Source organism: Curcuma longa, chromosome 21 (assembly GCF_044706935.1).
Source record: "Curcuma longa cultivar G26 ecotype Majalengka, Jawa Barat chromosome 21, ITB_CL_G26_1.1, whole genome shotgun sequence".
Lineage (NCBI taxonomy): Eukaryota > Viridiplantae > Streptophyta > Magnoliopsida > Zingiberales > Zingiberaceae > Curcuma > Curcuma longa.
Window position 1 is genome coordinate 10321642 of NC_133881.1, and position 24744 is coordinate 10346385.

The 24744-nt window shown below is 41.8% G+C and overlaps 4 protein-coding genes and 2 pseudogenes across 7 annotated transcripts; 2 read left to right on the top strand and 4 right to left on the bottom strand.

Annotated features, from left to right (window-relative positions):
* Window positions 1-157: 157 nt before the first annotated feature.
* Window positions 158-2448, bottom strand: LOC141814921 (small ribosomal subunit protein uS19). The gene is made up of 5 exons (XM_074702879.1): window positions 2389-2448; window positions 2134-2285; window positions 1999-2056; window positions 541-675; window positions 158-412 (listed from the first exon to the last, which is right to left on the bottom strand). Exons 1-5 carry the CDS (start codon window positions 2389-2391, stop codon window positions 299-301), a joined length of 462 nt encoding a protein of 153 aa, XP_074558980.1. The 5' UTR covers window positions 2392-2448; the 3' UTR covers window positions 158-298.
* Window positions 2449-2714: 266 nt separating this feature from the next.
* On the top strand, window positions 2715-5526 carry LOC141815065 (transcription termination factor MTERF6, chloroplastic/mitochondrial). 3 transcript variants are annotated; one of them, XM_074703032.1, is made up of 3 exons: window positions 2715-2802; window positions 3104-4228; window positions 5164-5526. In XM_074703032.1, the coding sequence occupies exon 2, from the start codon at window positions 3127-3129 to the stop codon at window positions 4123-4125; it is 999 nt and encodes a 332-aa protein (XP_074559133.1). In that variant the 5' UTR covers window positions 2715-2802; window positions 3104-3126; the 3' UTR covers window positions 4126-4228; window positions 5164-5526. The 3 variants fall into 3 exon arrangements, with proteins under 3 accessions (XP_074559133.1, XP_074559131.1, XP_074559132.1); XM_074703030.1 differs by having other exon boundaries at window positions 5167-5526; XM_074703031.1 differs by having other exon boundaries at window positions 2721-2806; window positions 5167-5526.
* A 777-nt stretch (window positions 5527-6303) lies between these two features.
* Window positions 6304-7187, bottom strand: LOC141815550 (protein MIZU-KUSSEI 1-like). Its single transcript, XM_074703498.1, has one exon. It carries the CDS (start codon window positions 7153-7155, stop codon window positions 6412-6414), a length of 744 nt encoding a protein of 247 aa, XP_074559599.1. The 5' UTR covers window positions 7156-7187; the 3' UTR covers window positions 6304-6411.
* A 2160-nt stretch (window positions 7188-9347) lies between these two features.
* LOC141815425 (putative L-type lectin-domain containing receptor kinase S.5) lies at window positions 9348-12002 on the bottom strand (annotated as a pseudogene).
* Window positions 12003-12370: 368 nt separating this feature from the next.
* LOC141815427 (uncharacterized) lies at window positions 12371-18172 on the bottom strand (annotated as a pseudogene).
* Window positions 18173-21707: 3535 nt separating this feature from the next.
* LOC141815424 (NAC domain-containing protein 17-like) lies at window positions 21708-24689 on the top strand. 2 transcript variants are annotated; one of them, XM_074703372.1, is made up of 6 exons: window positions 21708-22091; window positions 22359-22636; window positions 22710-23039; window positions 23413-23941; window positions 24015-24077; window positions 24167-24689. In XM_074703372.1, exons 1-6 carry the CDS (start codon window positions 21866-21868, stop codon window positions 24526-24528), a joined length of 1788 nt encoding a protein of 595 aa, XP_074559473.1. In that variant the 5' UTR covers window positions 21708-21865; the 3' UTR covers window positions 24529-24689. The 2 variants fall into 2 exon arrangements, with proteins under 2 accessions (XP_074559473.1, XP_074559474.1); XM_074703373.1 differs by having other exon boundaries at window positions 22359-22609.
* The last annotated feature ends 55 nt before the right edge of the window (window positions 24690-24744 follow it).

Here is a 24744-nt window from a genome sequence, read left to right on the forward strand (position 1 = left end):
AAAATAATGATTTGGAGATTTTTGATTTATAAAAAACATGAAAACCGGCTGCTGTTAAATATCTGAAATGGTTAACGACAGTTGCTGCAACATTTCAACATAAAGACAGTTACATCTTGCTTGTTCTATCCCAACCAGTTCAACCAAAACGTAGAAATTCAAGAATTGGAAACCAAAATTCATCTGCTGTTCAAAATCACAAAGAAACCACCAATGGTTTATTGCAAAACCATATTAGAACTAAAGACATCATGATCTTTATCTTCCCAACATAGTTCTCTCTAAATCGACTAGGATTTTACTTGAGAGGGATGAACCTGGAGGAGTGAGTAGCACCGATACCAGGCCTTCCATGCTTCACGGGCTTGTATGATATCGAGAACTCAGCCAAGTAATGGCCGATCATCTCGGGCTGATGTCAGAAAAATAAAATAAGAGAAATAAAAATTTTACTCTCAAATTGCTTCTAACGTAGCCAATTTAAAAAAAAAAAAGATAGCAATCTTGATTATACCAAAATAAACCTAGTATAATAGTTACCTTGATTTCAACCTGGTTGAAGGTTTTTCCATTGTACACGCCAATGATGCTGCCGATCATCTCTGGGACTATAATCATGTTCCTGAGGTGGGTCCTCACAGGCTCTGGCTTTTCACCAGGAGGTGCATCTCGCTTCTGAATATTGTATTGACAATAAACAAAGGTGATTCAGTTAATAGAATCGCATGCTGAGAAATCAGATATTGATATGAACAGCAAGTTTGTGTTAAATTGGTTATAGAATCAGATACTGATAATTCAGATATCAATATGAATGGCAAATTTGCATTAAATTAGTTATAAGATCGCATCCTGAGAATTCAGATATTAATATGAATGGCAAATTTCTGCTAAATTGGTTATAGGATCACATGAATCCAGATAATATGAATAGCAAATGAGGTAAATTGGTTATAGATCACAAAAGATAAATATTGCAAGAAATATCAGAACAATTTTTTTCTCAAAGACCAATATATGAAAATCCATTGAAATCACCCAGCTATTTAACTAATGTTTTTTTTCATGCCTCATTTAGTTTGTACTACCATTACATGAGTCCGAAAGAAACAATATTTAACACTATAGTAAATTTGTGCTAAATTGGTTATAGGATCACATACTTAGAATCCAGATAATATGAATAGCAAATTTGAGGTAAATTGGTTATAGATCACAAAAGATAAAAATTGCAAGAAATATCAAAACATTTTTCTCAAAGGCAAAAATATGAAAATCCTTAGAAATCACTCAGCTATTTAACTAGTGTTGTTATCATGCCTCATTTAGTTTATACTACCATTACATGAGTCCGAAAGAAACAATATTTAATACTATAGAAAACCTTAAGAGACAGGTTTAATAACAAATACCATTCGGCAACTTCATGGTTTTGGTAAATTCTAGTAACCAGACAAACTTTCTGTCGTAGGAACAGTGGCATGGTAAATACTTTGAAACAGCCTATCCAAAGATGTGTATTACCTCAAAACTAGACACACAAAATCATAGTTCCATAAACAATATATGTATTTATATAAATAACCTCAGAAGCAATTACACTTTTCACAGTTTTTAAGGAACTACCATTATGCATATTTTAATGTATGTAATAATAAGATTTAGAAGACCTAATTTAAATAAGAAAATGTATCGCTTAGCAAAACTTCCTTGATGATTGCACTTTAAGTTGATAATAAGCTTTCATCAGAAGTTTCACTAAACAAAATAAATGCTCATAAAACTATTCCTTACAAGAAAATGCAAGAAAAATAAACTTGCACTTCCAGCTATAAGCAGTATGTTCATGCGTTTTGGATTCTTATATTGCATATAGAGAAATAATCATACCATCAAGATAAGTGATGCAACTAGTTACAATGAAAACATGATTTGGCATTTCGTAGATTAAAAGAACAAATGCAGTGGAAATAGACAAGGGGCAAAGGACCATCATACCGCCTTGCGAAGCTTCTTAATCAGAGCCATTGGCTTTCTCTTCAGTCCTCTCTGGAACCTGCGCACATCAGGGCCATTTTAAGGCAAAACCCGATGAAGAAGAATAAAACGCAAAGCCAGAGACGAGATCTGAACCTTCTTCGAGCGCGAGCGCCGAAGAGCTTGACGAGTTCATCAAGGCCCATGTCGAGGAGCTGATCGAGGTCTACACCGCGGTAAGAGAACTTCCTGAAGGTCCTCTTTTTCGGATGCGCCCCTCCGACGTCCACCGCATCCGAAGCATCCGCCTGTGGTCAAATCCAATAAAAAAGATATCATTTTCGAGATCGTAAAAGACTGCGGAATCCTTTCTATACACCAGCACAAAAGGAGAAAAGGACGTCGATCGACCATGATTTTCTTGTTCTCTCTGGCTATGAATTCTGCCGACCTTGGAGAACAGGAGAACTGAAGCGGAGGCGATTAGGGTTTCTCCACGGGCTTAAGTATTTATATGCGCGGAGCTAATGACTTAATTTACCATTTTACCCATGAGCAATTGGATTAATAAGCAAAACAAAAAAATTATTACGAAACATTCATTTCACACCCTAGACGGGTACAGAAACGGGTAGAAACAGAGGGGACGAAACAAAAAATGAGAATCACCGAGCCTCGAGGGGATAGGGTGTGGTTTTAAGGGTTCTTTCTCCGTCTCCTTTCTCCGCCTGTTCGTGATAAGGTCTTCATGAGATAAGCGAGGATTCAGCGAAATACTTGGTTCTCTCATCAGTTTCGACTTCCCTGGATCTTCGGAGGACCAAGGTCGGTATGTTCGCTTTCTACTTTTTTTTTTTTCTTTCGCGAGGTATTTAGGCGACTCCGTTTGAATTCGATGTCTTCCGGAGTCATGTCCTTGATGCGGTGATTCAAGTCGTCAGGTTTCCCCTTTCATTCTATTGTGGGTTCGTAGTTGAGGAAAGGATGAATTTTGGTGACTTGTTTGTTGATTTCTTTCTAAACGCGTTTCTGCCTTCCTGAGCTCATTCATTTTTCTTTATAATGCTTCCTCTAATTTCAACTTGTCCTTAAATTGGATGGTTTGATTTACTCAATCTCAAACCAGAAAGCAGGGCTTTCTTAGGAAAAATGGAAAGGGGCACTGCCACCGGTCAGAAGCTCAGCATTGTTGGGTTCTTCGAGGAGAAAGGATTTGATGACGAGAAAATAAACAGAATGCTGAGGAAATGCAATCGGCTGGAGAGCATAGAAAGGGAGAGAGCCAGTGAGAACTGGGATTACCTGGAAAGCATTGGTATTCAAAAGAGGAAGCTTCCTTATGTTATTTTCAAGTGCCCCAAGATCCTAACTTTGAGCATGAATCAGAAGCTTGTTCCTACTGTCCAGTGTCTTGCAACCTTGGGATCAAAGCCTGGTGGAGTGGCCTCAGCCATCACCAAATTTCCTGACATTCTCTCTCACAGCATCGAGCTGAAGCTATGTCCTCTGTTAGCTTTCTTCCAAGCACTAGGAATTTCAGAGAAGCAACTGGGTAAGATGGTCTTGCTTAATCCAAGGCTCATTAGCTACAGCGAAATGAAATTGACTCAGATTACTGATTTCCTTGCAAGCATTGGCTTCAATAAGGAGGAGTTGATTGGTAAAACTTTAGCGAAAAATCCATTCTTAATGGGTTATAGCATTGAGAAACGGCTTTGGCCAACAACAGAATTTCTCAAGTCGATAGGCCTGGATGAAGTAAGTTTGCAAAGGGTTGTTTGCTATTTTCCTGAAGTATTTTGTAGGGATGTAAATAGGGTTCTCAAACCAAATTTAGCATTCTTGAAGAGGTGCGGCTTTGACAATAATCAAATTGCAAATTTAGTTGCTGGATATCCACCTGTTCTGATCAAGAGTGTCAGCAAATCCCTGGAACCCAAAATGAGATTCTTGGTTGAAGTAATGGGAAGAGAAATCAGTGAGATAGCTGATTACCCTGAGTTCTTTCGGCATGGGATGAAGAAGAGTTTGGAATTTCGGCAAAAAGTTTTGAAGCAAAAAAATATACATTGCAGTTTGAGTGAAATGCTGAGCTGCAACCAGAGGAAGTTCATTGCTAAGTATGGATTAGCTGTTGGATTCTCTTGATTTTGTTTCTTGATTCTCTTCCCTTTGTTTGGTCTCAATTACTAGCTAGAGAACCATGTGTGCGATCATCATTCATAATGAGGCTGTAAGGACATGCTTCATGGTAAGAGATATTGTTGTTCTTTTGTGCTTGGTTAGCACTATTTGAGCATGAGTTGTGTTGCAAAATAGCCAATTGTTCTTATTGTTCCATATAGTTCTATAAAATAATCAATCACAAATTTTGCACTCACAAAATTCCTGTTTGCATAAATATGCATGTGTATTTCCTCTATTTAAGATATAATACATATCTTTTTTTTTTCTTGAGTTGAGGTGCAAATATGATATATCCTTAATAAATGATAAAATGAGAGAGAACATGCTAAGTTAGTATTGATATTTTTAAGTAAAATGAATGGATTCTCACAAACTCCTTATCATTAAGTTGTGTATATTTCAATGAGGGTCTACGACATGAATCTTTTCCCTTTATTGAACTCTATGCAAGTATGTATCACTAGTCATATTGGATTAATTAAATTATAATTTGTCACATTGGTTATTGTTTTCTTTAGTCTTCCTTTACCCTTTATAACCTTATACCTTTTACTCTATTAGATTCAATTTTTCTAACTATAGAATCTATGAGTTGTCTTTGGACATGTTCATACCATTTCATCTTATTTTCTCACATTTTAACATCTGTTGAACCTATACATAATTTCTCATGAATAATGGATTCTTACCAACTAGCTGTTCATACATGCAAAAACAAGAAATATACTATCAGGAATTGCATGGAATTAGGTAAGGGAGCAAACTTGCCGAGCTGAACTGTGCTTTAGTAGTGTGGTTATTGTTTGCTCATTTTCTTATCAAGCTTGTTTAATAAAAATCTTATCGAGCTCAATTAGAGATATTGTTGTAGGTCAAGTATCTACATATTTCAAAGACAGCTTGCTTGCTATGTGTAGGATGATTTTTTGAATCATTGTCGGATCAATGTGTGATTATTCTATGATATGTTCGTTTTGCTATAAAGTGTTTATATGCTAGTAGGAAATGCTGGAACTGTACATCAACAGCAAACTCGATGCACGAAGTGACTTGTGAGCTCATATTTTGAGATGTTTAACTCACTCAAGGATGAAACCTGGTCAGCCGAATAGATCAACCCAACAAAGCCAGTTAGTTTTTACTTCAATGGATTGTAGAAGTGCTCAGAATTGCTAAACATGTATATTTTGTTGATGTCTAAAGTTGCAAACTTCAAATTCAATCAGTTCTGAAAAGTTGAACCAAGTAATTAAGCTTTTGACTTTGGGTTATTTCTACCTGCTTCCATTGTACTTTTGTTCCCTTTCTAGTGAAGAAAGGAAAAAAAGCAATGATCCCTGCTGGTGGGTTGCTTTCTTGTAATATTCATTTTTAGTATGAAAGTTTGTTTGTTCTTCCAGCAAGGAGGCAACAGCAATTGGTAAACATCATTTCATGCCCTCTTGTTGCTGATAAACTCTTGGTTAGAACATAATAGCAGTCGAATGTGGTTCGACTAGTTTATCCCACAAGTTAGTGAATCAGATTGTTTGCTTTCGTTCGTTTTTCTTTTCTTTTTTTCCTTCAATTTACTGATTTTATGTCAGTAAGGGACCAAGGTGGCTTCATATCACTTTCATACATTGAATTATTAAGATTTGACATCACCATGAGAATTTTATTTCACCATCGATATCTAGCTAGATAACTATACATTATCCATGGTCGTGGACCATGTTTTTGTGACATAATACGTACAAAAGAACTTTATCATGTGAAAAAGAAACAAAGTGAAGTTGATAATAATTGATAGGAAACGCTGATCAGTCGGTTCGATCGCTCGAGTCGGTAAACCTACCGAGTTGCCTCACTTGGGGATGTGAAAAAGAACTCAATTGACACATGAAGTGTGATCTAGCGAGATCAAAAGTTAGATTCGAGATGAAATTTAAGTCGAGCCGGAAAGTCGATTGCTCGTGTGGATATCGACAGGTGGGGGACTGGAGATACATCAAACCCATCATGAACCATAAGATTCTCTTTGTCTACCCATCTCAGTCCGACGATAACAAGAACAAGGAGGAAGAACAACAAATATCGTCAAGATCAAGTAAATAAAGTTGGAAATAACTTATTAATTCAGGTTGAAATAAGTTTTTTTTTAACACATAGAGAAGTTTCTTATATATAATTGGAAAAATACGATACAAGTTTATTCTGCCTTTTTTTAATCGATTATCGATGTAATTAATTAGATTCGGTTGAAATCTAAGTTCTGAAGAGGAAGATGCTGAGCTGTTGTCCTCCTCTTCCCCCTGCCGGGTCGATCATGTGGAACGACTCTGAGTCCGTCGATCCGATAACCCGCTTGAAGCTCGCTCTCATGTAGAGCAGGTCCCCTGCCTCGCTGCCGGCGGCGGCGGGCAGAATTCCGGTCCCCGCTGACACCGAGCGCATCAGCCTGAAGACCTCCGCGTCGGCCTCCGTCGGCCGCCTCCGGATCGCGAAGCCCACCTTCCGCCCGTTGCAGTACATGGTCCAGACTGGCGTGCCGAGCAGGGAGCCGCGGCCGCTACCGCCGCCGCTCTCCAGTGCGACGCGCAGCAGGCCGTGCTGCATCTCCCGCGCGAGGTACGCCGTGGGCACCGTGAACTCCAAGAGCAGCAACGGCGGCGCGGCGGCGGCGGCGGTCGGGTGGTCGTGGACGCAGAACCGGACGCGGCCGCGGCGGTGGCCGAAGAAGGTGCCAGTGACGGTCGTGGTAGTGGCGACCGCGGGAGCGGGGGCAGTCACAGCAGTACTGGTGGAGTTGTTGTCGGAGTCGTCGTCGTCGAAGGTGGAGGCGTTGGAGGAAATGGGGAAGCCAGCGCAGCAAGGGACAACGCACTCGATCAGGCTGCGGAAGGAGCGGCGGCCGAAGCGGACGTCCTTGGTGCAGTCGACGGCGGTGGCGGTGTCGATGATGTAGAGGCCGGTGCCCCTTTGGCTCCCCAAGTCAATCATCGTCCTCATCGCCTCCGCTCAAACGAAGAACACAAAGGGGAAGCGAGTGCGCAATACACCACGAGAGCTGTCCGTTTAAATAGGCGACGAGACAGAGATTAAATGGTGAAATAATTATACTTAGCACGTAATTTATATATAATTAACCATGATCGTTTACTTGGACGGAAGGAGAAAGAAAGATTAATGAAAAGTGACAGACGACAATATATAGCGTAGGCTTCTCCAGGTGCCGTCTCTATTCCTCTTCTAACAGAGCACATGGAGCCAGATGCTGATCGATTTGAGAAAGTGTTTCCCTATTTTCTGAAACATATTTCTGTAATAATTAGAGCATGCAGGGACAATAGAGGGTCAAAGTTCTTGAAAGGAATCCCTTACGTGAGGTCTCTCTCAAACTCAGCACCATACTACTTGGCTTCTTGCTTCCTCCTCCACAGCTGAGTTGATTCCCCAGCTACAATTCTCATCACCATCTGCATCTCTCTCTCTCTCTCTCTCATGCTGAATTAAAACTAGCTCTGTGCAACTTGCAATGCATGTAGCCAGGAGATGAAGAAGCCTTATCATCATCTTCATCATCATGCATCAACATCTGCACCACTAACATCAGCTACATAGCTTTCAGGTGGCTCGTGTGAGCAAGGATTATTAATTACTGAGATTTTTTCTTCTTTCTTCTTTCTTTTTCTATCATTGTATCAGCACCCTCATTGATGCACAAAAGGTGTTCGACTTCAAAACAAAACGTGATGGCCCAACCCATGCGCTTTCCATCCCCAAAGTCCTTCTCTTCTCCCACTATAATTCACACAAAAAAACAAACTACAATGATCTCTCTCTCTTAAATAATGAACATGAAAATTGAGGTTTAGGCAAACATGCCATGCATGTGCAACGATGCCCCACCTGCTTCGGATATTATGAATACAAGACACGGGTGGGACTCGATCATCATGCATTATGCTCGTGCCTTTTCCAAAGAGAGAACCCTGTTTACTGTGTCTTGATGACCACGTGCATGTGCTGCATGAGAGCTAGTCGATCAGCTAGCTACGTGTGTTCGCTCTGCTTGTCCAAATGGGAGAAGAAGCGGCAGGCACTCGACATGTTCGACAAATTGCCTCGCCGGCTGCGGGAGCATGTGGCGCTGCTGCCCTCCACTTTGGAATATACAATCCATGCTCGCATCGCCTTGTTCGCTGATCCCTGCACATGAATGGTTCATGATTAGTGGTTAATGGGAGAAAAGTGGAGGAGGAAGGACGAGAATATGTGCGTCGTCGTCGCTTGGAGGGCGGATCTCTGCCGGGGATTTGGGCTTCGATGGCCGACAAGCTCACCTGCTCCTCTCAGCTCGTGTTGTTTCTCCTGGGCTCTGGTTTTTCTGTTTGGCGTCTCCTGCGCGGTGGCTGCTGTCGATCGAGCAGCCGACGCATGCAGTAGGCAGAGACGGTTCCTGCATGGAAAACTGAGCTACGTACGTTGAGCTCGCTCGATTACTTCTGAGATGATAATTAAATTGTTCATATCATATCATATTTTTAAAATGATAATTATGAATCCGTCGATCTAATCTAATTTACCCAATTTGCTCAATAAATTAAATTAAAAATATTAATTTTGATTGATCGAACCGATTCATCTTATGCAAATTAAGTGGGCCGTTTCAGTTGCACGGCCCATCTAGACTACCTACGGCGGGCTGTATTATTCGGATGGAATTATTATTAATAATTCAACAATAGCAAATTATTAATTTAAATTGAGTAAATATAATTTGCAATCGTAGAGTTTAAGTGAATTAATAAATTTTAAAAATTTGTATAGAAATTGTGATAACTTGATGGATTTGGACTGTGAGCTGGCCACATTCTTAGGCGGCGGCACCGCCCGGTCCCACAACTTTGTCAGAAAGCGTTCCCGGGTCAAATGTGGTGAGCTTTGCGTTTCCTATATAAAATTTTTAATATTATTTTTATTTATTAATTTTAAAATAAAAATAATGTATTTCCAACTTATAGCACAATAAAAAATACAAATATTTTCATTAATGCTGATTTACCAAAATAATATTTAATTATATCATCAATTTATGGGAATATTTTAATCGACCAAGCTACTTTGCAACTGAAAAAATTTAGTTTTTTAAAATAAAAAACAAAAACACATACTTAACTTAATTGGTAATATATTTTAAATTATCGACAAACAACTTAAAAGAATTATTTTAAACCGTGTAAAAAAATCAAGCACGCCATTTAAAGACGAAGACCACAATTACATGTTGACTTTGATATTCTACAAGCAAGTAATGGGAAGGTTCATACAGGGAGTCGACAGCGACTTAAGCCTGAGACCGACGATCGGGAGAATGAATGAAATTTGTTTTGCATGGCGATGCAAATGCGATGGATTGGTTGAGAAGACCAGCGGCCATTAACGTCCTTCTCGCTGCAAATAACAGTCCAACTTTATTGCGTAGAAGATTGCTTGAGCTCCAAGGTCGTCCATCTTTGGGGATAAGCCTCGCCGTCAGACTTGAAGAGGCTCATCTCGGCTGACGTATTGGGAATGCGAGGTCGTCGTGTACCCGGATGATGACGCATAGTTTGACGACGTCATGCTCATGTTCATGCTAATCTCCGCCCTGCGCATCAGCCGGAGGCGGTCCTCTTCCTCATCGTCCACGGGGCCGGCGGGCCAGACGAAGGAGGGCTTCGCGGGGGGCACTGTTGGCGGCGGCACCGACCGGGAGAGAATCTGGAGGATGGTCTCTGTCTTGGGACGATCGGACGGGATTGGGTGGCTGCAGGCGAGGCCGAGAAGGAGGAGGCGCTCGGCGTCCTTGGCGTCGAACTCGGCGGCGAGGCGCGGGTCGACGGCGTCGAGGATGCGGCCGTCGCCGTGGAGTTTCCAGACCCAGTCGGTGAGGAACTGTCCGTTGTCGCCGCGAGGGCGGCGGCCGCAGACGACCTCGAGGACGACGGCCCCGAAGCCGAAGACATCGGAGGTGCGCGTGGCCTTGCCGGTGTGGAAGCACTCAGGGGCGATGTAGCCCAGCGTGCCGGGGACGCCAGCCAGCTCCAGCTCGGCGTAGGAGGTCTTGTCGATCTCCAGCGCGCGCGCGAGGCCGAAGTCGCCGAGGCGCGCACCGAATCCGGCGTCGAGCATAACGTTGGAGGACTTGAGGTCACGGTGGATCACGAGCTGGTCGTACTCCTCGTGGAGGTAGTGCAGCGCCGAGGCCACCCCGGCCACGATGATGTAGCGCCGCTCCCACCCCAGCAGAGGCTGGTGGTTGTTGTCGCCGCCGTAGAGGTGCTGATCCAGGCTGCCATTCGGCATGTACTCGTACACCAGAAGCAAAATCCCCTTTTCATGGCACCACCCTGCTTGTAATTAAGAGATCAATTGATCAAATTTTCTACTCGAGATATCGATTTCTGCAACACTAATTGAAAAACTCACCGACGAGGGGCACAAGATGCTTGTGGCGGAGGCGGTTGATGATGGTGAGCTCCTTGATGAAGTCATCGGCGCCGCTGCTTCCTCTGGAAAACTTCTTCACTGCCACCTCGCGGTTCTCCCCCGGCAAAATCCCCCGGTAGACCACCCCGAACCCACCCTGCCCAAGCTTCATCTTCTCGTTGAAGTTCCTCGTCGCCCTCCGCAGTTCCTTGAACTCGAACTCCCTCGGCGTCCCTGGTAGGCTCCTGAGCGTCCCCGCCACCACCGCCCTCGGGTCCATGTCCCTCACCCTCCGCCGCCTCATGTACACCCACACCACCACCCCTACAACCAGCGCCAACCCCACTAACGCCGCGGCGCCGATCACCACCCCCAACTTCCACCCCGAGAGAGCGCCGTTGTCGTCCTCCGGCAAGATCTCCACCGTCAGATTCCACGCCAGCACGCAGTTGAGCTGGAAAGTCTCCCCAGTCGACCCGGCGAAGCCGAAGAAAGAGCGCTGATTCAGGAAATCGCTTAGATCCAGAGGCGCTTGCAACGCCGGAGCCGCCGGCTTCGGATTTCCAACGACGGCCATGTACACCCGGATGACTCGCGCGCCACCATCGTAGTTGATCCACACCGTGTAGTTGGTTGCGTTGACGGGGGCGATCTCGATGTTGAAGGGCGTCATACTGGCCGTGACGTTCGAGACGACGCTGTTGATATCGAGGCCGACGTGATTGTTGTCAGGGTCACCGACGCTTCTGTCCATCACGGTGTCCAGCTCTACGGCGACGAATCGGTTGGTCGGTGGCCGTTTAGGGTCGCGTTGGTGAGGCCGAGGTAGGCCCCCTCGCTGCCGGGCGGCGGACCGTCAAGGGAGGGCGCAATAACGAAGGCGAGACCGTCACCGGCGATGGACCCGTTCGGGCGGTAGACGTTGATGTTGAAGGAAGTGTTGAAGGAAGCGACGTGCCGGGAGGCGTTGGCGGTGGCGGTAGCGGGGAGATCCTCCCAGAGTTTGAAGGAGCGGGTGAGGAAGACGTTGCCGGATCTGTTGATGAGGTAGCTGTGGTTGTTTGCGGTGTCGGGTGTGAGCTGGAGGGCACCCGGGCTGAAGGTGGCGTCCTTGAGGAAGAGGAAATTGCTGCCGTTGCCCATGTTGTAGAAGGAGGGGAAAACCAAGGAAAGAGAGTCGGAGGAGTTTGCGGGTGCGGCATCGGAGGAGGCCTGGGAGAGCGCAGGGACTACAAGGCGGAGGAAGAAAACGGCCGCAAGGAGGATGCGACGGCGGCGGCGGAGGGGAAGGCAAGCGGCGGCGACGCCCATCAGAAAAGGATTAGGGCGGAGCAGCGGAGGGAGCGATCTGAGTCAAATGCTTCTGGAGTAAGTATTTGCATATAAAGACTTGCATGTGCTGTATTAGCATAATTAGACCGAATTGTCCACGTCACACTACCAAACCCGTTGCGAATATTTCTATTAAAAAAATAGAAACTTTCAAATGTGAATAGCATAACTAATCTTTTTGACCCAGTTATTTGCTAACTAGCTTTGACCAGATGCAATGAACAAAACGATATGTGGTCGAGTTAACCTGAACTTGCCCCCGAAACATAGCTGAGTTAGTTACGACACAACAGAGTTGCAGAAAAGGACAAGGTTTCGAATCCTGGCAAAGCCAGGTAACACCCTCTTGCGTGTTTGACTTCTGCCTCCTTACAAATGATTATGGAGCCGACCGAAAAAAAAATTAAAATTTTGTGGGACCGCTAAGATGACGGATTCCACTTTTGCAGAAGAGTTAACCTGAACTTCTTTCATTCACTTTGTTTATATGTGAGAATAAAGATATACTTCCAAAAACATCAGTCCAACACAATTACAACTAGGAAAACAAGTGGAATAAAGTAGCAACCTTCTACCATGAAGAAGTTTCATGGAAGCCTCACTGAAAGCAGAGTCTCAGATGAGTGAATATTTTATTCCACAGGGCCTTGGCATGTTGTAATCTTGCTCAGGCTGATCCATGGCGTCATGGATGAGCTAAGGTACCTTCTGTTCTGTTTATGTATAGTTCAATTGCCAAGCCTAAGAGGTCATCGAGAACATTTATTCCAAATGGAAATAAAACTATTTCAGATTGCAACACATTGTCTCTGACATTCATCTGCTACAGGATGATGTTTGAAGAAAGAACTGCTAGCTATGATGAAGCTTTAGGAGTTAAAGGTTGGTGACTTTGTGGAATCAGACCTTTGACCTTAGAGTTAGATGGATCTTGGGAGGTAATGAAGGAAAAAGGCTGCCTTGCAAGGGTCTTGCGGTCAACATCAGGTTGAGTTGATATATTGTATATATAGCAACTACTACAACAGAAGCTGGAGAAGACCAGCATCATGCAGGTGGAAGATTCTCCAAGGTCAAATAGGAAGAACCAATGAAACAAAATGATTCTATAGACCATTAACTCATAATCCAAAACCATTCTTTAATCCGCAGCATTGAGACTCTATTTGACAATCCTTTTCAAATACCTCATTATGCCTAAGATTGAAATTGTTTCGTTGCCAAATGTCAGAATAAAGAAGGATAAATGCAGCAATGAATCATAACAGTTATTATTATTTGAAAAGTATTAGATAAATTACTCAATGAAATGTAGTATCATTATCCCAAGCCCAAATTCCAAACCGAAAAAATAGCAAATTATAGTAGAGAGAACAATCTAAAAAAACTGGACACAAAGAATGGATGCCACTCAGATCTATTTATGTGTGTATGATGAATGGAGCTAGAATACCTTCAAAATTCAGGGTGATTGGTAGGTGAACCCAGAGAAATAGATGTAGTTAGCAGCCAGGAATAGGACAAGCAATATGAAGGTTAGTATCACCCACATCCATGTGGTCAGCATCTTCCTCTTGCCCTTCTTACGAAGTGATGAGGGAGTAGGTTGCACCTTGTTGGACTGCTTTAAAGCAGGTACCGGCATTGAAGGTTTTCGTAATGCTGGAGTTTCTCTGATATTGAATTCCTGAGTAGTTTGAGTACTTTCAATAGATGCTACAGTGTGTTCCTCAGAACCATTGATTGATATTGTTTTTTCAACTGCAAGACCTTTCTTTTTCTGCTTCTTTGTTCGCTTCTGTAGAGATGCAAGCATTGTTGTGGTTATGACATGGCAGGGCAAAGTTTATATTAGAAAAAAGCTATTTGCAAGCTCGGTATTGAACAAGGCTGATACCTTCTCCCTCTGTTCAGCTTCCTTCTCTGCTCGGAATTCGGCTCTGGCCTGCGCCTTCTCAGCTAGTCTTCTTTTTCTGTCTTCTGCCTCTTTGAATTTTGCAATTTGCTCTAAACGATGCAGTTCTTTTAACTCAGCTGCAGTCTTTTCTTTCCTCAATTCTTCTTCCTTAGCCAATACTTCTGCCTTTTTTTGAGCTCCTCTTCCTCTTCAGTTAGAAAACTTGCCTTATCATCAATTTCAATTTCTCCATCTGGAGCTCCAGTGATGATAATTTCTTTTACCTCTTTTAATATAGGCTTTGCCGATTTCTTCGGTTTAACTGGTGGTTTGTCAGTTGCAGCTTGAGGAGCAGGAAACAAAACAACTTCTTTGGAAGTTTCAGCTTGTTTTCCCAAAGATGGTGGAACAGTTTGGCTGATTTTGTTTTGTAGTGGAGAAGAGCCTGTAACTCTGAACTGGTTAGTTTGCATGACTGGCGGCTCCTCATCTGGACCAAGAGATCTTCCATCAGCCGTTCTTAGTCTTCTAAGCGTGCTGTTCATGTTGGATTTAACATATTGCATGCGGAACTCCTCATCACTGTTCCACATAGCCATTACATTTTCAACCTACAGTTTGTGGAAATACGTTTCAGACAAATATGTCATGGCTTTGGGGAAAATAAAGCTAATAATGTCTACCTGTTGGCTGCAGTGAGACAGGAGTCCACGTCAAATACCTTTCTGCAGATATCTGATCACTCTTGTACATGCTAAAATGTTTATTCTGCAGATAGTGCAAAAAAAAAAACATCTTAATAATCTTTTATACAAGAAATCATGCAAGGTTTAAAAAAAAAAAGGTGAGGAAGTTCTCATGAAGATAAAAGGCATTCCACTCAAAAGCTTTTCTTATGTAGGGTATAACAAGAGTTAATATACACTTTTGTATCACTTCAAAACTCCTCAAATCATTTAGTCGCTGAAACCATAATTCTATAACAAAGAGCATATATAGTTCTGGCAAAACATGCAGCAACACTTTGTGTGTTTAAGTTCAAAAAACGAAAATCTACAACAGAAAAACTATATGATGATCAAATTTAAAACCAGGCATCCTTGGTTCAAAGATTCAGAATTAACTGCAATTTGATAGAAAATAAATAATGGAAAAAAGCATACTTTTTCAGTTAAGATGTTTTTAAGTGCTCGCCAATGTCCATACGCTTTCTGGCGAAGAGCATCAGCATCCCTGAATTGTTGTTGAAGACCTTTTAAAACTTGCTGTTCTACATCATAATTCTTCCTTGCAGCATTTGCATTACCTTCAGCTTGCAATAACTCAGTTCTAAGAGAATCTAGTTCCTTCTTCAAAAGCTGTACGCACAAAACTGAAGTTTTTGAGATGAAAAGAAATGGTGGAAAGATTATGATAGTTGATCAAAAATACCATAAACTGCTCTTCAATCTGTTCTTTACGTTCAAATGCCTCATCTATTTCTTTACTTGAATTCAAATTTGAAGTGAGTTGATCTCTCTGGTGTCTCAGCTGTTTAAGCTCATGGATATATTTCTTTTCTTCTTTCAATGGTATGGTTACATGTTGAAGCTCGAATTCCATTGATTGTATCTGAACATAAAAAAAGGAAATTGAAGACAACCAAATCGAAGAGCTAGCAGTCACATCACTTTTAAACAAGACCATATGAAACTCTCACCTTAGCATCAAGTTCCTCCACCGACTGTACATTTTTCAACTTGTTTATCATTAACTGCAGAGATTCCATCTGTTGTCGTTTGGCATTAACTGCAGCTCTTGCAACTCTTGTTTCTGCCTTTGCATCTTCAAACTTCTTCCAGAAATCATTGCATATCACCTAAGGATAAAACGGATCAATCAAGTGTCAATAGGAATAACCTATTGTACAATCAAGATTTTATACCTAGATAGTATCATTAGAATGAAACTATATGCAATGATACCTTCTGCTTTTCTATAGAAACTTTGAAAGAATCCCTTCCTTGTGTTTTCTCATTCACTTCTGACTGTACAATTCGAATGTTTGTTGAAAGTTGATCGTCAATAAATCTTGGAATTCTAATTATGTAACATACTTGTGGTTTCCCTAAACCAGTGTCCAGCTTTTCACCATCCAAAGTTGAACCACTAGGGTCTTTCACTAGCACTGGGATATTCTCTGTAATTCCAGATTCTCCTTGGGTACTTTTGCTTTCATCATCCAATGACCTTTCCACTTCATTTGAGCTAACAAAAGCAGTGCTAGATTTTATATATTCCTTTGCAACTGCAACTTCAGATTCAAAGGCATCAACATCATCATCCACAGTTACATTGTCATCAGTTTCAGTCATACGAGTACCATTTTCAGCTACATCATTGTTTAACTTGTCTTTTCTATCTGCACATGAGTAGTAGCAATATCAGAATAGGTTGTTACACTTGCATTTATATGTCATAATGCTAGAGGTGTTTTGTTAACACTACCTGTTGGGCTGGGTACATCTACTACACTTGAGATGGCACCTTCCTGTTCAGAAAGATATGTTTCTTGACACCTGGTTAATTGATCACTAGAATCAGACAGACCTTGAGACAACAGCACTTCTTTCTCAGCCAGACAAACTGTATCTGAGATGAAGCAATCTTTTGCACGATGTAAATCAGCAGACTGTTCAAAAATCACGCTTTCACCAATGGGATCACCCGTTTCTATAGCTTCCTCTACCAAGATACTATTCTCAGGTTTAGTAACATCCATTAGAGTTATACACGAAGGGATCTCTGTAACCAATCCCTCAAACTTTTGTTCTTCTTGATCTCCTACAACTAATTTTAAATTATCTGGGTTTGGATAAACTGTCATTGAAGCCTGAGGTCCCATCACCAGTTCTACTTCAGTAGCTGATTCTGAACTTTCTTGCTCTTTAGTCTCCGTAACTTGACTTTCAGAAACACCCAGTTCTTTCTCTTTTGCAGTTGTGACCACAGATCGAGGCTCTGTTGTCTTCAACAATACAACACAAGCATCCTTACATGCTTGGCTATTATCATCTGTAAAAGTGACAATGTCCTGACTCTCACCTGCTCTATCAACTGCTTCCTCTCCATGGTCACGGTGGATACTGTTAGAGTTTGAGCTCTATTTCATCTACTTGTCGATCACCATCGAGAACTGATGTTTTGGATTCCTCTTCTTGTTGTGTCTCAATACGCATGCTCTTAAACTCCAGATTTTTGCCATCATAAACAGAAAATTCTAAATTTCCCTGTTTGTCGATTGTTGCAACCAGAGCATTGCTTTCCATCCCTTCAGTAATTGATTCCACTTTTTCAAAGTTCATATCTGCGAGTAGGGTTTCACCTTCTTGCTTTTCTGCTCCCTTGACATGCAAGTCTGGTTTAGCAGCTTCTAGCTTACTGGTATCTTCCACGAGACTCGGATCATTCTCCAAGCTCAACTTCACATGGCCATCTTCATTGCACCTCTCTCCTTTCACCTCACAGATTCCATTTTTGATGTCCCCTTTCTTCTCATCTAGCATCTCATTTTCCAGCTGTTGCTCAATTGCATCGCCAATTCCTTCCCCAGCCATTGTTCCAGGTAATTCCAATTTAACTACTCCCTCTTCCACATCATTAGAGGGAGCAGTATCATCACAACCATTGGCCTCACTCACATCTATATTCAATGTAGCATCAGCAGTCCCATCATAATCATCTCCATTCTCCGTACCCAATTCCCCATAACCATTTTCTCCTTTCACCTCATCCAACTCAAGATGCTGCTCCCGTGGCTCCTCCAAATTACCATTCCCCAGCGTGATCGATCTCTCACTTCCCCCTTCGATCTTCTCCTCGCCATCCAAACACGCAATGCCATTAGCATCAATCAATTCCTGTCGATCGCCCGCAGATGGTAAACCCAGACCTGCCGCCAACTGGATTTCAACCTCGGATCCAACACAAAGCTCGCTCGAATCTGCCGTCATTGCTGAAACTAGCATGAACTGACACAGCAACAGTAAACAACCCATCAGAACTCGCTTCCCAAATCCATCACTGATAATTATTGAAGCGAAAAAGATTATTAAAAAAAAACTAAACCTTTCAAGATCAGAGCAATATCTGACAGTATCAAGGCCGTTTCTGATGAATCTTCCTCGAACCACCGCTGCCAGGCCAGAAATCCTCGCTGGATATCCAAAATTCCAGTTCCCTCAGCCGGATCTCAGCGTTCTGGTGATCACGAGACCTGCACTCCGATTCCTCTCTCCCTCTCGTCCTCCTCTCGCTCGCTCTCCCGCTCTCAGTATGAATCGGAGACGAGCGAGGGGACGCGCAGAGGGATGACAAGGAGTCGTCGAAGATATAAAACGGCGATACCTGTTTCGGATAAAACACTGCTACTTTGGAATCGCTGAGACATTCGGATCGTGAAAACCATATCACAGTTTGTATACTCCCACATAAACAGGTACGATAATACGGTGCAACGGTTACATTTAAGCCCTCTTTTCTTTTGAATTCTGCTCAGTCATGCATTATAGATAATGGTGTAACCCATATCCAATCGAATTATATTTATAAAAATTTTCTTTCAAATGAGGTTTGGATCATGATTTTATTAGTTAATTACATAATATATGGCAAATAATGTTGCATAATAAAAAAAATTAACTTAATTTTAAATTTAATATAAAAGTATTATATGTACAATATTTTTAACTAATCGAACGGCTATTTTATAATTACTACAATAACATTTAATATGAGTATTTTTTTAGTATGAAAATAATTATAAGAATTATATTAGGAGGGATTTTTTTAATTTTTACTGATAATAAATTTTCTACGTCTCGGCTCTCTATAGGTTTTCACTAAAAAAAACAGGTAATTTGCGACGAATTTTTGGGACGAACAAATTTCGTCACCGATTAACAACGAAATTTGGGACAAATACATATTTCGTCGCTAATCTGCAATAAATTTAGCGACGAATCAAATATTAGTCGCCAATTTAGCAACTAAATTAATTCGTTACTGAGTTCGTTGGGAAAAAATAAATCGTCGCTAAATTCGTCGTAATTTGGCGACGAACAAAGTTTTCGTCGCCAATTTGGCGACGAATAATTTATTAGTCGCCAAATTGGCGACGAAAACCATATTCGTCGCCAATTTGGCGACGAATTTAGCGACGATTTATCTATTTGTTGCAAAAAAACCCTACAGCTGAACATTTCTTTCCATATCCCACGTTAATTTGGCGACGAACGTCATATTCGTCGCCAATTTGGCGACGAATATGCGGTTCGTCGCCAAGTCGGCGACGAATATAACGTTCGTCGCTAAATCGACGACGAATAATCAAATTCGTTGCCAAATTGGCAACGAATTTGGGGACGAACTAGCTTTTATTGCAAAAAAACCCTAGCCGAACAATTTTTTCCTTAATGTGACGCTAACTTGGCGACGAACAGAATATTCGTCGCCAAATTGGCGACGAATAGTTTATTCGTCGCCAAATCGACGACGAACAGTGAAATTCGTCGTCAATTTGGCGACGAATTCGGGGACGAACTAGCTTTTGTCACAAAAAACCCTAGCCGAACAAGTTTTACTTTATTGTGAGGCTAACTTGGCGACGAACATAATATTCGTCGTCAAATTGGCGATGAATGGGGTTGTTCGTCGCCAATTTGGCGACGAATATTCTGTTCGTCGCCAATTTGGCGACGAATTCTGCGACGAATTCGTGTTCGTTGCAAAATACTTAACTAAAACCCTAAGTCCGAACACTTTTCTTCTCCCACGCGCACAGCCGCACAGCCGCAGCTCTCTTTCGCCTCTCTCTTTCACCGATCTCGTCGATCTCTCCCGATTTCTCGCCGGATCTCTCTCCCTCGTCGCCGGATCTCTCCCTCGCCGTCGGATCTCTCTTCCTCGCCGCCGGATCTCTTTCCCTCGCCGCCGGTTCTCTTTTTCTTCTCTGCCGGATCTTTCTCGCCGATTTCTCGCCGGATCTCTCTCCCTCGTCGCCGGATCTCTCCCTCACCGTCGGATTCCCTCACGTGGTAAGCTTTCCCTCTTTTCTGCTGTGTTTTTCGCCGTCGAGCGTCGCTGGCCACCCCTAGCCGTCGCTGGCTGTCCGTTGCCGGCGCTGGCCGGCCCTTGCATACCTTCATTCTCTCAAATCTTATTTGGACCACATCCTAACGATTATTGTTGATACTTAATATTGTATTCACACTATTAATTTTTGAATTCGTCGTCAATTGGCGACGAATTTTGGGACGACTTTTTATTTTTGTCGCAAAAAATTACGACAAATGTGGATTTTTCGACGCAGATTTTTGGCGACGACTTGATTGCGACTAATTGGGTTTCGTTGTAAAATTCGTCACCAAATTTTTTGGGACGAATTTTTTGTTAAAATTCGTCCCAGATTTCGTCGCAGATTGGTTATTTTTTTGTAGTGTTTGAAATGTAGCAAAGTTATCTCCATGGAGTACCTAGTTGGCTAAGGGTGATAGATTTATTATAATGAAATAAGAAATCAATTTTCAAGGAACATTTGAGATGAGTATAATCATTTTTTACTACAATAAAATATAACAAATTTGCATGATGCAAATGTTTACCGATAGATTCCTAACTATGGTGGTGCATTGTGAATTTTTCTCTGATGAAAAATAATTCTAGAATACTAGTTGTGGAGACGTGGAGTAGTGATGTGTCATTCGTACTTCCTGGTTTATTTTGATAATTAATAAAAAATTTCTATAGGGCTCAATGAAAAAATAACCTATTAGCTATGGAGTGATGCGTCATTTGTACTTCTGTATTTATTTGGATGATTGAAAAAAAAAAACTTTTATATGGGATGCATTTTTTTTAATGGAAAAATAATTTTAAAATATTAGTTGTGAAGTGATGTGTCATTCGTTTTTTTTAATTTACTTTGATGATGATGGGTGAGAAATTTTATAAGATTATCTTTAGATATCTATATTATTAAAAATTAAAAATATATAGTAAAATTTTCTTCAACTCCACTATTTTCTGAAACGTAACAATTTAATTGATGGTCGAATCAATCTTTATGATCCAAGAATCCACTTGACCAAATGATATAGTATTATTGTCATGGTCGTCATACATAAGAGGTCTGTGCGAGGTATAGTTGAGTTGATTATGACGGAACAGAATTACTGAAGTGGATAAGAGTCGAATCTGATGGATTCTATCTTTTATTAAAATTATTATGACCATCAAATCGAAATAATATTTTTTTTTCTAATAATCAATTATAATTTTTTAATTTTATATATATATAATTTTTTATTTTTTCTAATAATTTGTTGTCTCAGGGCAGTTTCAAAGAGAAAGGAAGCTGATTCATGTCAAAGGGGTGAAATTGACAGCTGTTGATACATGCAAGTTCTAGGCAGTGTCCTCTCCGGGGGCTATCAAATCCAGTGACCGGACCCACTACAAGCCAGCCAATGAAGCTTCGCCATTTGGCCAGTCATGGATTTGACGAAGCTACGAGCATCTTCTGTTTCTGACGCGCGTCACGTAGGCTTGGAACTTGGCGGACCGTTTCACGTTCTCATCGTAACGGCTGACAGCTTTCGTTATGGGGCCATTCGATTGCTCGCGTTGACTTTTTGTGGAAACTTTGCCTGGAGAGAAATGTTTCCGTTCACATTGTGGAATGTGATTGATTGCCATCTCTCTCTCAATTTTAAATATTTAAGATATAAAATATTAAAAAACGTATTAATATTTCTCCATCTTATAAATATTAAAAGAGTATTTCTACATTGAAATATAATTTTTAATGGATATTTTGGAAAGCTTTTAAAGGAGAATTTTCTCTCGATTTCTATCCATACAGATCTCCGATAACGGATAGGAACAGGAGCTTCGATCGATCGATCGAGGGAGCCAAGCAGGGAAGGTAGTTGCAGCACGCTTGGCTTCGGCTCACCGATCGCCCTCGCCTGCTCTGAGCTCATGGGCGCAGCGAGGGACGTGGCTGGGCCGGCGGACGATCTTAGCTCGCTGGCGGTGGATTCCGTTCTCGGAGAGTCCAAGTGGTGGCCGCCGGGGTTCCGATTCCACCCCACTGACGAGGAGCTTGTTCTCTACTACCTCAAACGCAAGGTCTGCGGCCGCCGCATTAGACTCCCCATGATCGGCGACGTCGACGTCTACAAGTGGGAGCCCTGGGAACTGCCTGGTATGCTGCGTTGTTGATATGTTTTAGTCTTCCCTTCTGTATTTGCATCTGGATCGAGGGAATCGGGAGGAAACAGTTCGAGCCCTAAACTAGTCAACCACTTTCCCAAATTTTCCCCCCTATCCAAATTGGTCATTTTGTCGATCGAATACTTCTTCTTACTTCTCGGAACACCTATCTGCTGTGTCACTCACTATCTTCTGAAGTAGAAAACAAATTGTATTTTAAATCTCCTTGTTCAATTGCAGCGTTCAATCACTATTGCAGCGAAATCACTATTGAAGAGTGGTGACAAGCAGTGGTATTTCTTTAGCCCGAGAGACAGGAAGTATCCCAATGGATCAAGGGCCAATCGGGCTACCAATTTTGGCTATTGGAAGACCACCGGTAAAGACCGGACCATCTCTCAGAATGCTAAGGCCACGGGTAACAAGAAAACACTCGTCTACTACCATGGACGTGCACCGAAAGGAGAGCGCACTGACTGGGTGATGCACGAGTATACCTTGGACGAGCAGGTGCTCTCATGCTATAACAATGTGCAGGCAAGTCTTGGTTGAAACACGAAACAATTTTGTCATAACTCTTACATCCACTTTGAATCCTCAACATGTGCAGGATTATTATGCTCTTTACAAGGTCTTCAAGAAGAGTGGACCTGGTCCTAAGAATGGAGAGCAGTATGGAGCACCCTTCAGGGAAGAGTGGGCAGATGATGTTGTGGATGAGAGCTTCAGGAGCTTGGACAACATAGAATTGACAGTGAATCATCAGAGCGCTGCAGTATCAGTGACAGAGGCTGTTCTGGATGCAAATCCTGCTTGCAGAATATCTGATGGTGGGAACACTCTTCCAGTGGATGATCTAGAGGATCTTCTGCTAAACTTATCTGATGAGCAGGACATGATCAGACAGTATTCTGAACCCGCTGCATATGTTGCAGAAGAGGTATATATAGATTTATTTGTTTTGGTTTTAATTTAACATTTAATCTAGTCTCAAGTAGTAACTTTATACAAATGATGCATGGAAAAAAGCATAAAATTTGACACGAAGCACAATCACATGAGCCAAGCACAACCATCAACTGACACACATGGCACACTTTGTTTGTCGTGCTTCTCCCTTGTATGACACTATACTTGGAAACAAGCAACATATGCACACTTGTTACTCGTAAAGGGTTGGTCCTTGAATTTCTTTCAATTAAAGAAGTAAGAGAACAACACATTTAAGATCCATGATTTCTTTGATATCTAGATTGATTACCTTGAAGAGTATTCCACATAGAGTTGGTTTCTGACCTGGTCCTTTGGTGCAGATTGATGTTGAAAGAGAACTTGGAAAGTGTAATTCAAACCTGCTTTTAACTGAATCATGTTCTTTTGAAGACAGTCTCATTTTGTCTGAACTGAGCACCTTGGAAGAGAACTTTCAAGCACCTGAACAAGTTTCTTATGCACATCCTGTCGAAAATTATGAGATGCCTTCATTAACCTATAACCCCGAACAGTCTCTACCGCAGACTGATGAAGAGTTCTTAGAAATCAATGATTTCATTTATCCAGAATCCATCATATTTGGGGAGGATAGTTTAAGTAACAGAGAACCAATTGATGGCCCTGACGGTTTATATGGATTTGACGTTTATTTTGATGCACCCATGGTTTTTGAAGATCATTACGGTCCACTGGTTGTACCAGCACAGAACTCATATCTTGATGACTTTGGTGATGATGGAATACTAAATCAACCGTCTCTCACGTCTACTGAACTTTGGAACCATGATCATGGTGTCAGTGTTTCAAACACCAATGCAAATCAGGTGTTCATAGGAACATCAATTTCAGGTGCTTGTTGATCATTGTACAATACTTATATTACTTGGACAATCCCTAATGTGTTCTTTCTATTTATACCCAGATGTTGCTCATGCTGCTTCATCATCCAACCCAACTCAGCTCTTCTCGGCATTGCCAACTTCAGGTTTTTATACGATTCAAAATACATACCTCACAATTTTAGGCAACAGAATTGTTCATTGTGCAGTTCTCATTTTTTGCTGCTACTTGCAGAAGAAGAGATGACACAAGGGCAAAGTTCCCATGTTGGATACGACTCGAGATCATGGTTAACCTCCGCACTCTCAACCTTCTTGGACTCTGTGCCCAGCAGTCCTGCACTGGCATGCGAGAATCCATTCCTCAGCAGGGCACTCGAACGCGTCTCAAGTTTTAGAGGACGTCAGGCTGGACCTCATCATCCAAACACTGCGACAGATGGGCAATCTTCTACTTCAGGAAGAAGGCGCAGCCACAACAGAAGTTTCCTTCTCATCTCATTACTGGTTGGGCTTAGTGCCATATTCTGGCTCTTCATCGTAGGTGTTTCAGTAAAAATGTTCAAGGGGTTTTTTGCCAGGTTCAGTTCCTCCTAGATGTGATAGTAAACATCAATAACTTATAATTGATGCCGAAACTTTTACGTCAGAAAGGAAGTTCTAGTCTTATGTATTCAGTAAAAGTTGCACGATGAATTTAGATGCCTTGTTGATCTCTCTGTCTATGGAAGCTCATGGTTTCCATGGCTTTTTGCTTACTTTTTTCGTAAAAGATAGAATTTATCATCTTAATAGCTCCACATGATTTCGTCA